Here is a 12,251-nt window from a genome sequence, read left to right as displayed (position 1 = left end):
AAGCCTGCACGAAATCGTTCCAATCCTGCCACTCGTCGCGACCGTTTCGGCATCACAGCAATGCCTCTCCCCGGAAAAGTTCGGGTAGTCCGGCCAGCATCTGGCTGTCGCCGTAACCATAACTCATTTTTAACTCGGTGGCCCGCTCGAGGAAAGCCACGGGGTCCTTCCCGTCGAAATGACATCCCCATTTGCGGATCTGGTTGATGGTCTTGGCCATGCTTTCTCCCGGAGGGCCGGTGGTAATATCGGGGACCGTCGTAACGTCCCGGACGCCGTCGGTTCCGGCGGGCGGATTCATTTCCGGTCTAGTCGGCGGATTCGGTCGCGGAATGTGCTCGGGATGCGTGGTTACGTACTCGCTCATTCGCCGGCGCAGCTCGTCGATGGTACCCGCGGCGTCTTGGCCGATACGCTGCAGCTCGGCTTGCAACTCGGCTTTTGTGCTGCTATATATCCAGCTCTTCGGCATTCCTCGATGCTCCTACCCACGGTGCGGAGCGGAGACGGTCCCTGTTCGGGCGCCAATGTAACGACCTTCCGTACGCGGGGCACTCGGTATAGCTCGTTGCGGATGTGGTTCGTGGCGGAGGGTCCGGGGTAGGTGCAGGGCGAAAAATGAGAGCTGGGTCGTCCCTTACTAACTCGCTTATATTTATCAATCAAAGGCGTCTATGTACAGGCTATTTACAGTAGTCGCGAGGCGCGGGCTTGTCGACCCGAGGCCCGCTTGTCGTGGCGGTTCGCGACGCGGCGCGCGCGCGGCGGTGACGTGCGGCCGGAGGCCGGGCTTCCCGCGGGGCCCGGTGCTCGGTGCGGTCGCGGTAGGCCTGCTGCGGGAAGTGGAGCCGGGTGCCCGGAGCGCTCTGGACGTCCGGGTGCCGAGAAGACTCGGCCGAGGCGGAGTACGCTCGACCCCGTGGGTTGGTCCGTCGTAGAGGCCGGGGGGGGGGAGGTCGGCGACCGGGCGGATGTCGAGATGCACTCGACAGAGGCGAAACACTCTCCACCCCTGGTATCCGTGACCCCCGGGGAGACGGAAACGGGAAGAAGGGTCCGTTTCGGAGTGACGGTGCCGAGATGCACTCGGCGGAGACCAGGAACTCCTGACCCCCGGTTTCGTCCGTGACTCGTAGCGGGTAAGGGCTCGGGAGCGTCGATCCGAGCGGTTCGGTTGACGAGACAGGATTCCTCTTGAGCGCTTCTCGGCTCGCTATTTATTCGCGATACGCGTTGTTTGTCGCGCGTTTCGGGTCGGCGGAGAGGGCTTGTGAAACGCGCGAGCGCCGCGTCCACGGAGCGGCCGGTACGGAAAGCGGCTGGCGCGACGCTACGACCTCGCTCGGTTTTCTCCGCTCGTGTTCGGCGATTCGACTATTTATTCGGGCTCGAGGCCCGTTGTCCTCGCCCGCCGATGGTCGGGCGGGCGGCATACAGACGATGCAACCACATGCATCGTTACACCCTTATCACCAAACAAAAAAGACCGATAAGTTTTTTAGTCAAATTTGCCACAGGTTTTCTATCGTCAATATTGCCTTTTGTCAGCGTAAATGCTTGAATTTCTCCTTTCTCATTAATTATCAAATGTAATTTAAAGCCGAAAAACCAGCCATATGTACTCTTGCTTAATTTTGCAATTCCGGCAAAAACCTTATTTCTTGATATTCTTTTTGCATGGCAAACTGCAATAGAAGTTGCATCTATATATGAAATTCCTGTATTTCTTGCCTGTCCAAATAACCATTGTGACAATAACGCTAAGTACCACAAAATCTGTGGTTTTAAGGCAATGAATCAATCATACAAGGGTAGAGTTAAAAACTCTGATTTGTATAATAATTTGAGATAACATACGTAAAAAGATTTGAAATTTTTACATCTGGATTGGTGGTAAAGCAAAATTATTGTTACAATTTCAGAGTATTTGATTTCTGGTATTCTAGTAGCCATTGGACAGTAGCTCATCTGCAAAATTTTTATCAATAGCATTAGAAAAATCATCAATGAAACAGAAAATTTCTGTTATATCTTTATTCATGGCTGTGGTTTTAAAGCATTTAATGGGAGTTTATCCTATTTTCTTGCCTTTTCTACCGTTTGTTAATCCATAGTTGGGGGTTGAAGGCCTTTTTATCGACATATAAAAATTTTTTCTGTTGCATCTTTTCAAGCAATAAAATATCCTAAATCAAGAATATTAGTAATTCTTTATAGGGAACGTAGTCATGCATGTAGGAAATTCTGATGGTCAGCAGTCAGGAACTTTTCGTCAAGTCAGCAGTCCAAGAGAACAATCATCAGATTCGTTAGGAAGTGGAGCAGGAAAATCTGATAATAATTGGGGACATGATCAACAACAAGCTTTTCAGCAGGTTGATGTTTCAGCAGATAATAGTTGCTTATTTTGGGCTGTTACTCTTGCTCATTTAATACCTGTTAAAGACAATGATGTTTTATTTCAACAAAGATATGAAGCTTTGTTTGGAAGTGAAGAAACTGTATCTCAAAGCTTGAGTAGTGTTAGAACGTCAATTCAGAATTACAATCCTCTTTCAGATGGTGTTCCTGACAGTAATGGACTTAGAGATTTAATAAGAGAAACATTTCGTAATAGAGTAGTCAACTATATGTCAGATAACAGGAGCAAATTTGAAAGCTTTATTGCAAGAGATTTTGAAAAAGTATTTATATGATATGAGAAACTCTAGTACTTGGGGAGGTGAACCTGAAATAAAAGCAATGAGTAAAATGCTTAGCGCTAGCATTAGTGTTTCTGGTGCAACTAAAAGCAAATATGAGAATGGTAATACTCGAATGCAGTTGTTCCATATAGACTTATCAGGAACCGGTGGAGCACGAAATCATTACAATTTTGGTTTAGAACAAAGTATTATCAATAATTATCAAGAAAGGCTAGTGAAGGTTACCTTTAGAAAGTTAAAAAAATCTTATGATGATTGTGATCCTAATGATTTTACAGATAATTCCATCAATAATATTAAAAATGATGAGAGGTCTTTAGAAAGAAAGACTGTTGAGGATGTTGCAAAAATTAAGTGGTATGGAAGTAACAGCAAAGTAATATTTAAAGTAACTTCAGTAAACGAGCTAGATTATCAGCTGTTAGGGCAATATCAAACAGAATTGGGAAAACCTGAAAATCAAGAAAAGTTATTGGCAGTTATGATTGATTTGGGTAACCTGCATTGGGTAACATTGGTGATTCAACATCACCAATATAAAAATTGTAAAAATCAACAATTTCATGGTCATTATGTTGATTCTTTGGGGCAAAAGCTGCCAAACACTATTAAAAATGCATGGAGCCAGATTAACAATGGTCAAAATAATAATATTAAAGACTATACAATCGATAAGAAACGTACAAATAAGTACAACTCTGGAATGTTTGCTTTTAAAGATGAAGAGTCTATCATAAAAATATTACAGGACAAAAGTGTAAATGTACAACAAGTACTAAAGCTATTTAAACAGAACACTTATTACTGTGATTCTTCTCTTACAGATGATAGGAAAAATCTTGCGAAAAAACTAGAGGAGAAAAACAAAATGGAAGATAAGATAAAAATATGCTCAAGGATTCTTAACAATTTAAAACAAATTCAAAAATTCTCTTACAAAAACGTAAACATGTTTCTATTCTTTCTAGAAGCAATTGCATTAGAAGACTCACCTCAATTAAGTAAAGATTATCTAGATAAGGTCAAACACGAAATTATTGGAATTGAAAATTCAGCTTTGGCAAAGACAATACGGAACGACCTGTTTCTACATAGTAAATATGAGAGAGTAGTAGAAAAAGATAATCTTGACCAAGAAATGAAGAAGCTTGTTAAAGCCAATATTTCCTGCAAAACTTTTTTTCGAAGGTTAAGATATTACATGAATCAAGTTGATGGAAAGCTCAAATCTGATAGAGTGCAAAGTTATAGTGTGCAGCTTCATCATGAGCCTAAAAACTTTCTAAAAACAATAAATGAGATAAAGGACATGCAAAATAGAAAATGTTTTGGTAGAGTCTTGAATAGCGATAAAATACAGGGAAAATTATCGAAACTGTTTAAAAACTGTATAAAGCAAATTGGGAATAAACCAAACGTAGCAAAAGGGGAAGAAATAATGTTTAATCTTACTGTAAACATTATGCCTATTTTGGGAAAGATGCATTCTGAATCACGAAATAAATTGAGTGCTAAGGGATTGGAGGAAATAAGAAAATTTAGAAATGAATTTTTTCATAATTTTCACGCACATGGTGATAGTTCTCTACAAAGGAATTTTATACTAAAACAGGGAATACACAAGTTACTAGATTACTTTTTTAAGTACTACTTTAGCCGAAAAGTTTGCGAAGAATTCAAGAAACTAACTCCTGCTTGTTCTAGTCAGCAAACATTTGAGCAAGGAATCTCAAATTTATTACAATGTACCCAGGAAAATTTTAAGAAATATTACCCTGCGAATGAAAGTAGTAATGTTGAACCAGCAGTCAGAAGGGGAGTTGAAAGTAACTTAACACTCTCAAATTTTGTATGTGAGTATCTAAAGTTAATGTCTGTTATTGATAATGAATATGTAATAGAGGAAAGAGAGGAGAATCGTAAAAAAAGCAAAAACCAAGTAATAAATAGGGAATTGAAAGGTATTGATAGAAAACGGATATATAACAATTTTAAAATGCTGAAAGAATCATTTAAAGGGGATAACAATAAGAAACAGTTAATAAAAAGTCTTAGAAGAAGACTCAGAACTGAATATGGAATATGGATACCACAGTAGGGTGGCTCTTATTTTCAAAGTTTGAATTTTCTTTGCGCTACCTCCCAGTTTGGTTCCATTTTATGAAAAAATAATCTGTGTAAAATTTCAGCTCAATCGGATAAAGGGAAAGGGTGCCCCTGGGACCTTGAAAATCGAAAAAATCATAAAATCACAGAAAAAATTAATTTTATTTGTTTATCTTGCGAAATATTAATTATATGCAAAAATGTATTATACAAAGTACGACTAACGATCTCCGAGAAAAATGTGAAAATCACTTCTTTTTACTACAAATCTTGACGCTGAGATAAAGTCTCTTTTTATAACCTGGAAACTTTCGGCGATAATCACTTACAATCTGAAGCATATACTGTTTCTGTTGCTCGTTTTTCGTAAATAATTTATTATAATCTTCCATAAGCTTGATCCCTCTCTCAGCCGAATCATTTACAACTTTCAATCTATTTACTAATTCGAGACCTACAAAACTTTCATTTTTATGCTACGTCAACGATTCTGTTTTAAGAAATTCATCATTCAAGTCAAATCTTTCGAAAAATCTTCTAGTTTCGGTGGAAACGAATTGTTCAATTCCGTTGTTAATAATTTCTGGGATTTTATCAATTTGTACTTGTATTCGTTTCTCATTTTCGTTTGATGATTCTGTTTCGCGATTCAAAGCATTGACCATTTTCATTTTCGATTCAAATGATAAATTTGGATCAAAGAAAGCTAATGCGACATGTTCAGGGCTCAAATACCATAAATGATTGTTTAGTTTTTGTAAAGCAGCACAAAAGATGTCACGATCGATAGCTTGATATTCAAAACGTTGTAAAAGAATCCTGTAATCCAGATACGGTGCTTTGGCAGCAGAAAGCGCAAAACCATGCTTCGACATACACACTGACAAGAAAAATACAAATATTACAGATCGTATTTTCTTCTTGTAATGATAATACAAAATCACCACGAAAAAGAAAAATTTTCAAGCAATAAATAGCTTTTGCCATCCATCTTGCATGATGGATGGTCCAGATTACATGTCACGTGAACTATAGACTTTTAGCGCCCAATGCGTGAACGCAGCCTTGACTTTAAAATCATTACAATACAATTTTCCTCGAATCCGCTCGTCCTTCGACCATTCACGAATAATTAGTATTTACACGAAAATGTATCTATAATACACAAACTGAATTTATTATACTATACTAACTGGAGTAGCTTGATTCGTGGCTTCATTACTTTTTCTCGGAAATCGTTAGTCGTATGAGAAAAAGTGGTAGATGATAACATGTGCATTTTTAATAGATCTACAACTTTTGTATAATACTTTTTTGCATATAATTAATATTTCGCAAGATAAACAAATAAAATTGATTTTTTCTGTGATTTTATGATTTTTTCGATTTTCAAGGTCCCAGGGGCACCCTTTCCCTTTATCCGATTGAGCTGAAATTTTACACAGATTATTTTTTTATAAAATGGAACCAAACTGGGGGGTAGCGCGAAAAAATCCCCAAAAAATTTTCACCAAGAGTAAATAAGAGCCACCCTAATACCACAGCGTTATCTCAAACAAATGTTTAAATACTATGTAGAAAGTGATAGCCCACTCACAATCAGTCAATTTGAAGAAATAGTTAATAACGATGTTTGCGCTCTTATATCTATTAAGGACGATTACAAGTTACCTACCCAAAAGGTTATGATAAATTCATTAAGGGAGAGGAGATTTTTAATTTGTTAGAATTAAAATTAACTACTCAACAAAAGTAGTCTATTGAAGAGAAGCTTGGCAGCCTTAGAAGTAGAAGAAATAAATCCATAAATCTTTCTTCAGACTTTAATGTAGAAAATGATAAAGGTAAAAAAATTGATGTGATAGTAGATGTAGTAAAAACCACTAGAAACTTGCTTGAGATGTTAGATGATCATATTCTATATCCTTTTTTATCTATGAACATAGAAGAAATTTTTAGTGATGAGATATTTTTAGACTATTTATTAAATGAAAAAATAGATATCACTCAGGATTTTTTAACTAAATTACTAAAGGTAAAGTATATAACACCTTACGTTATTGAGTTAATAATAGCAAACAAGTTAACACAAGGGGTTATTACAACTCAAGGATTTTCTAACATAATAGAAAATTCAAAAAATAATATTCAAAACATGTACTGTTTATTTAAAAACCCTAAACATGTTGCAGGAATTTTAGGAGCTTTAAATAATAATTCAGGAAAAATTGAATTAGTAAAAGAAGCTTTTAGATTATTAAAAAATACAGGTGATAAGTTGTATAGTAACGAGGAGTATGACCTAGTACTTGAGTTTTTGGAAGTTGAAGAAGTTGATTCTATAAAAAATGTTTTGCTTAGCAAAGATAGTTCAGATTTGGATGTTTTGCATGTTCAACGTACTATGGCACGAGTAAAAAACAAGAAGGGCTATGAAGGCTGCTATGAAGATGCGCTTGAGATTTTTAACAGCATAAAAGGCAAAATACATGTAGAAAGTTTAAATACATTGCATGCTATTTCTAGAATGGAAGACATCGAGCTTAATAAGCTTTGTTTATTAGTCTCAAATGATATAGCATATACCAAACATTTGATGGGTAAATATGAGGAATCATATAAAGAGTACAAAGCTTTATATGATACAGTGATGAAACAACTTGCAATTAACAGTGGTGTAAGTAAATTGTCGTATGCGATTTATAATGACAATATTTTGAAATCCGAAAAATATCTAAATATTTTAGCATTGGATTCAAAGTATTTTAATATTTTGAAAATCAGAAGTGTGCGACGCCGTAAATGAACGACGGTCGCGACCGCGTGACTAGCCCACGTTCCGCCGTGAACGTGGGGAGTCACGGGTGATTAGAGGTCGAGTTAAATGGTCAGCGAGGACCAATCCCCGGTAAAATGCGGGACTGAAGTATTGAGCGCCAGGTGCGCGAGCGCACCACTCAAAAGTACACAAGAACCAGATTCCGTACCGTAGCTTGATTATTTCGTGACCTCAGGGCGGAGGTCGGATAATATGAGAGTCTGGAGAGGAGAAAGTCAGTAACGAGTCATATAAAAGTAACAAGTAATATATTTGGTAGGGCGAGTAACAAGTAGATCCAAATACGAGGTCTGTAAATAAAGTAATGAGACTTTTTCGAGATGAACTTTTATTTATAATTTAACTATAATTTAACTCTGTCTCCTTCAAAATAGTTCCCTTGGGAAGCTACGCAGCGCCTGAGACGTTGTTTCCAGTCTTCATAGCAGTGCTGGAACTCAGAAACCTGAATGGCCTTCAGCTGGTCGGTTACAGCCGCTTTTACGTTTTCGGTCGTATCAAAGTGATGTCCTTTGAGATGAGTTTTCAATCTCGGGAAGAGAAAGAAGTCACAGGGACTCAGGTCAGGCGAATACGGGGGCTGGGGGACGACAGGAATGTTTTTCCGTGCCAAAAACTCCGTAATCGAAAACGCTGTGTGACATGGCGCATTGTCGTGATGCAGCATTCAGATGTCTTTGATGTCTGACCGCACGCGAGCAATCCGTTTTCGCAACCTCTCCAGAATTTCACGGTACAAATGTTGGTTGACCGTTTGCCCTTGAGACACGAATTCCTTATGGACGACTCCTCTACTGTCAAAAAAGCAAATGAGCATGGTTTTGATTCTTGATTTGCTCATTCTCGCTTTTTTCTGCCGTGGTGAGTTTGCAGTGTGCCACTCTTTACTTTATCTTTTGGTTTCGGGATTGTACTCAAAGACCCACGTCTCGTCGCCTGTGATCGCATTTTTGAAAAAATCTGGATCATTTTCAATCCGCTCCAAAAGATCGCGGCACACTTCTTTCTGTTTTCTTTTTGCTGAGGAGTGAGATTTTTGGGTACCATTTTCGCACAAATTTTTCTCATCCCCAGTTCGTTGATCAGAATTTCGTGGACGGTCGTATGGTTCAAATTCAGCTCGTCTGCGATTAATCTGACAGTTAACCGACGGTCAGACCGCACAAGATCTCGAATTCGTTTCACATTTTCGTCATTTCTCGACGTTGATGGCCTTCCAGACCGAGACTCATCTTCAACTGATTCCCGACCTTCGGAAAATGCCTTGAACCACTTGAACACCTGGGCTCTTGACAAAGCAGCATCACTGTAGGCCTGTTGGAGTTTTGTCAGAGTCTTAGTCGCATTGTAGCCAAGTTTCAAACAGAACTTGATCGCACACCGTTGCTCGTAATTCCGCTCGCTCATTATAGTGACGCAGCAACAAATCACTTTGCAAAAAAGCTCTCACAATCCACCTGTTGACACGAGCGCCTCGCCACTCACGCTGAAGCTACATAAGATGTTGAAGTGCGCCCACTGTGGCGCGGAGACGCGCAGTGTTACCAATTCGTGCGGTCTGGTACCAGTCTCATTACTTTATTTACAGACCTCGTAAATACGATAAACGCAAAACAGCACGATAAGCACAACTGAATGACCGCAAAATAGACAAATTAATAGTACGGGATGTGGCCACGCGGGAGGCCATTTAGATCATGGTAATTGACGTGCACGACGCCGATTTTGGAGACACGAGCGCGTCGGATCTCGCGGATCGGTCGCGACGCCAAATTCCGAACGATATCAACAGGATGAACAATACCCGGAAAGCACACCCGAAACGCAAGACGATAGGTACGCGATTCTCTATGCGGGAGCGTCACTCCACGCCACGAGACGAAAAACGATAATCTTGCACGATACGCGAGCGTTACTTCACGCAACGATACAAGAGCGTTATTCCACGCAAGCGATACGAAAACGATACTGGAGCGGTACTCCACGCAAACGATAACTCGCAACTAAGCACCGCAACCGAAAGGACGAGACGACATCTCGCAATCAATTACCGCAAAAGAGCGAGACGAAATTACCGGAACCGAGAGGACGAGACGATATTACCGCGTTACCGCAACCGACATGACCCTCCAAAACACGGTCGTACGCAAGAGATCTGTAATCGACAGTACGCACTATATCAGGAAACGAGACGAAACGAACATACGATACTGAAAATTACGCCATACACGGAACGCTATACGATACAATATGACTGGAGCCGGCGAATCCCGAGAGGGAGGATATAATCACTCCGGTACTCAACACCTTGCGGTGGCTCGGTACACTCGGGAGTGTACGGGATTACTCTACTTTCGCGAGACGATTTCCGGAGCCGACGGGCCTCGATAACACGCCTCCGATAGATTAGCTCGATGTTTTATACTAATGAGGCTCGAGGGGCCGTCTTGGCCGGGAACGGAATTATGCAGCCGCTGAATGAGGCTCTTACAGTTCGGGCGCTCGTCCCTCGTTGTCCGGATCTTCCAAGTCGCAACTGTTTGGAAAGGGCCTCGGAGTCGCTCCTTACTATTCGCTAGCCGGGCTCGCAGTAAGGATCGCGGAGCGCGCCGAGAGGGCCTTATCAATCCGCGCATTGATCTGCGCAATCCGTCGATTCGGCGGCGATAGATCCGCGATGCGGCCGCTACCTCGGCTCATCCGCAGCCCCTCGGGTGACACTCCTTGTAATTCTCCTTGCGCTGCCTATTCCCGTTGCTACTACCAGTAGTTCCCTGCCAGAGCGGCCAGACTCCGACAGGGACGAGGCGGAAAGATCCTCCCTCCACCCGCTCTGGCCAGCGGGCCCGCCTCGGTACTCGGGAATAGCAGCTTGCAGGCAGTGATAACGCTGGCGAGCAGATCCTCTGCTCGGTAGGCCGAGGGGGCGGTATTTTGGCTGTGCTCCGGTATCGCTGAGAGTCCGCTAGGACTCGGCTCCTCCCGGGCTCCCGATGCTCGCTTCCGGTCCTCTCGTAGGCCTTCTAGTCGCCCCGTCCTTAGCTCCTCCCTGTCCGGCAGCCTCTCCGTTGTCCGTTTCCTCACTCGGTCATTCTACCTGCAATTCCGTTCGCAATCTATCTGCAAATAACAACGACAAGAACGCGACGGATCGTTCCCCCTCGGGAGGCTGGAGCGACTCCGATAAAAAAATGCCCCCCTCGGTTGAGCAACGCCCCTGTGACGGACGCCAAGACGTCACGTCACAAGTGATATTGCTTATGAACTTAAATCTTTAGCTAATGAAAAACGAAAGTCAAACAAAAGATTACAAGATTATGAAACGAAATTCAATGAAGTGTTATAACATTATTAAGATGCATTTAACATTTATGAAGAGGTTTATGAAATAAAAAGAACTGATGCAGTATTTAGTTAAGATATTGTGAAGAATATACGTGATATTGCATTTGTTAATAATAAACTTGCTAGATTAAAATCATCTGATCTCAAAAATGAGGTAAGGTTAAATCAAACATTAAGTCATTATAATAAGGCTTTTGAAATGTATGCCATGGTACTTACAATTCAAGAAAAAGAGCAATGGGAAACTCACCCAGCAAATTCAAGAACTGTGCAAGATATTCTGCATGCTGCACGTAATATTGCATATACGCATAATAAGCTTGGTGATTTAAAACTATCAAGAAATCCAGAGGAAGCACTACGACATTATAAAGAAGCACTAGAAACCTACGAAGAAGTTCATAAGTTTCAAAACAACAACCCAGAATATGAACATACTTTAAACACTCTAAGGCCCGCTTCAACCAATGCCATTTAACTTTAACCGTAGTTTAACTCACTCTTCGTCCTTTTCTAACTACCTGCCTTAGAAAGAGACGAAGAGTGAGTTAACCGACGATTAAATTAACTGGACTTTGATTGAAGTGGCCCTAAGTGATATTGCACACACAAATAATAACCTTGGCAGATTAAAATCACAAGATAATCCAGTAGAAGCATTGAAACACTACGAAAAAGCATCTAAAATATATGAAAAGGTTCTTGAGATTCAAATAAGAACACTAAGTGAAGAGCATGATAATACTAAGAAAACTCTCGAAGATACAAAAGCTTGGATGAATAAGCTTGGCTTTTCGATTCTAGTACCACCTTGTCTTTCTGATGTAGAAGTAATTGGGTTGTTTGGAAATAATATTGGTAGGTAGTTTAGACTATGAAAAATAGAGGTATAATCTGTCAAATGGAAGAAAATTTACAATAGAATTCAAAGTAGAAGCTATGAAATTAGTTAAAAAATCAGGAAAGCTAATAGCAAAAATAGCAAGAAAGTTAAATGTATAGTTCTTCTCATAATAATCCAAACAAGATAAAATATGGTTTTACAGTAAGCAGAGTTAAGTATAACAACACACATAGGCCGGTATTCATAGTCGGACCTTATATTTAAGACCGTCTTAAGCTTATCTGCAGATGCTGTATAGATCATTTCATTGGCTACGCAGTATCTGAAGATACACTTAAGACGGTCTTAAATATAAGATCCGATTATGAATACCGGTCATAGTTATGTTTTGTTCGGACTATTATAAGAAGGG

The 12,251-nt window shown here is 40.5% G+C and overlaps 1 protein-coding gene across 1 annotated transcript; it reads right to left on the bottom strand.

Moving 5' to 3' along the window:
• Positions 1-8,487: 8,487 nt before the first annotated feature.
• Positions 8,488-9,057, bottom strand: LOC105285938 (protein GVQW3). Its single transcript, XM_011350510.2, has one exon. The coding sequence runs from the start codon at positions 9,055-9,057 to the stop codon at positions 8,488-8,490; it is 570 nt and encodes a 189-aa protein (XP_011348812.2).
• Positions 9,058-12,251: the final 3,194 nt, after the last annotated feature.

This window comes from Ooceraea biroi, chromosome 12 (genome assembly GCF_003672135.1).
Source record: "Ooceraea biroi isolate clonal line C1 chromosome 12, Obir_v5.4, whole genome shotgun sequence".
Lineage (NCBI taxonomy): Eukaryota > Metazoa > Arthropoda > Insecta > Hymenoptera > Formicidae > Ooceraea > Ooceraea biroi.
This window is presented reverse-complemented; position numbering and strand designations above follow the sequence as displayed.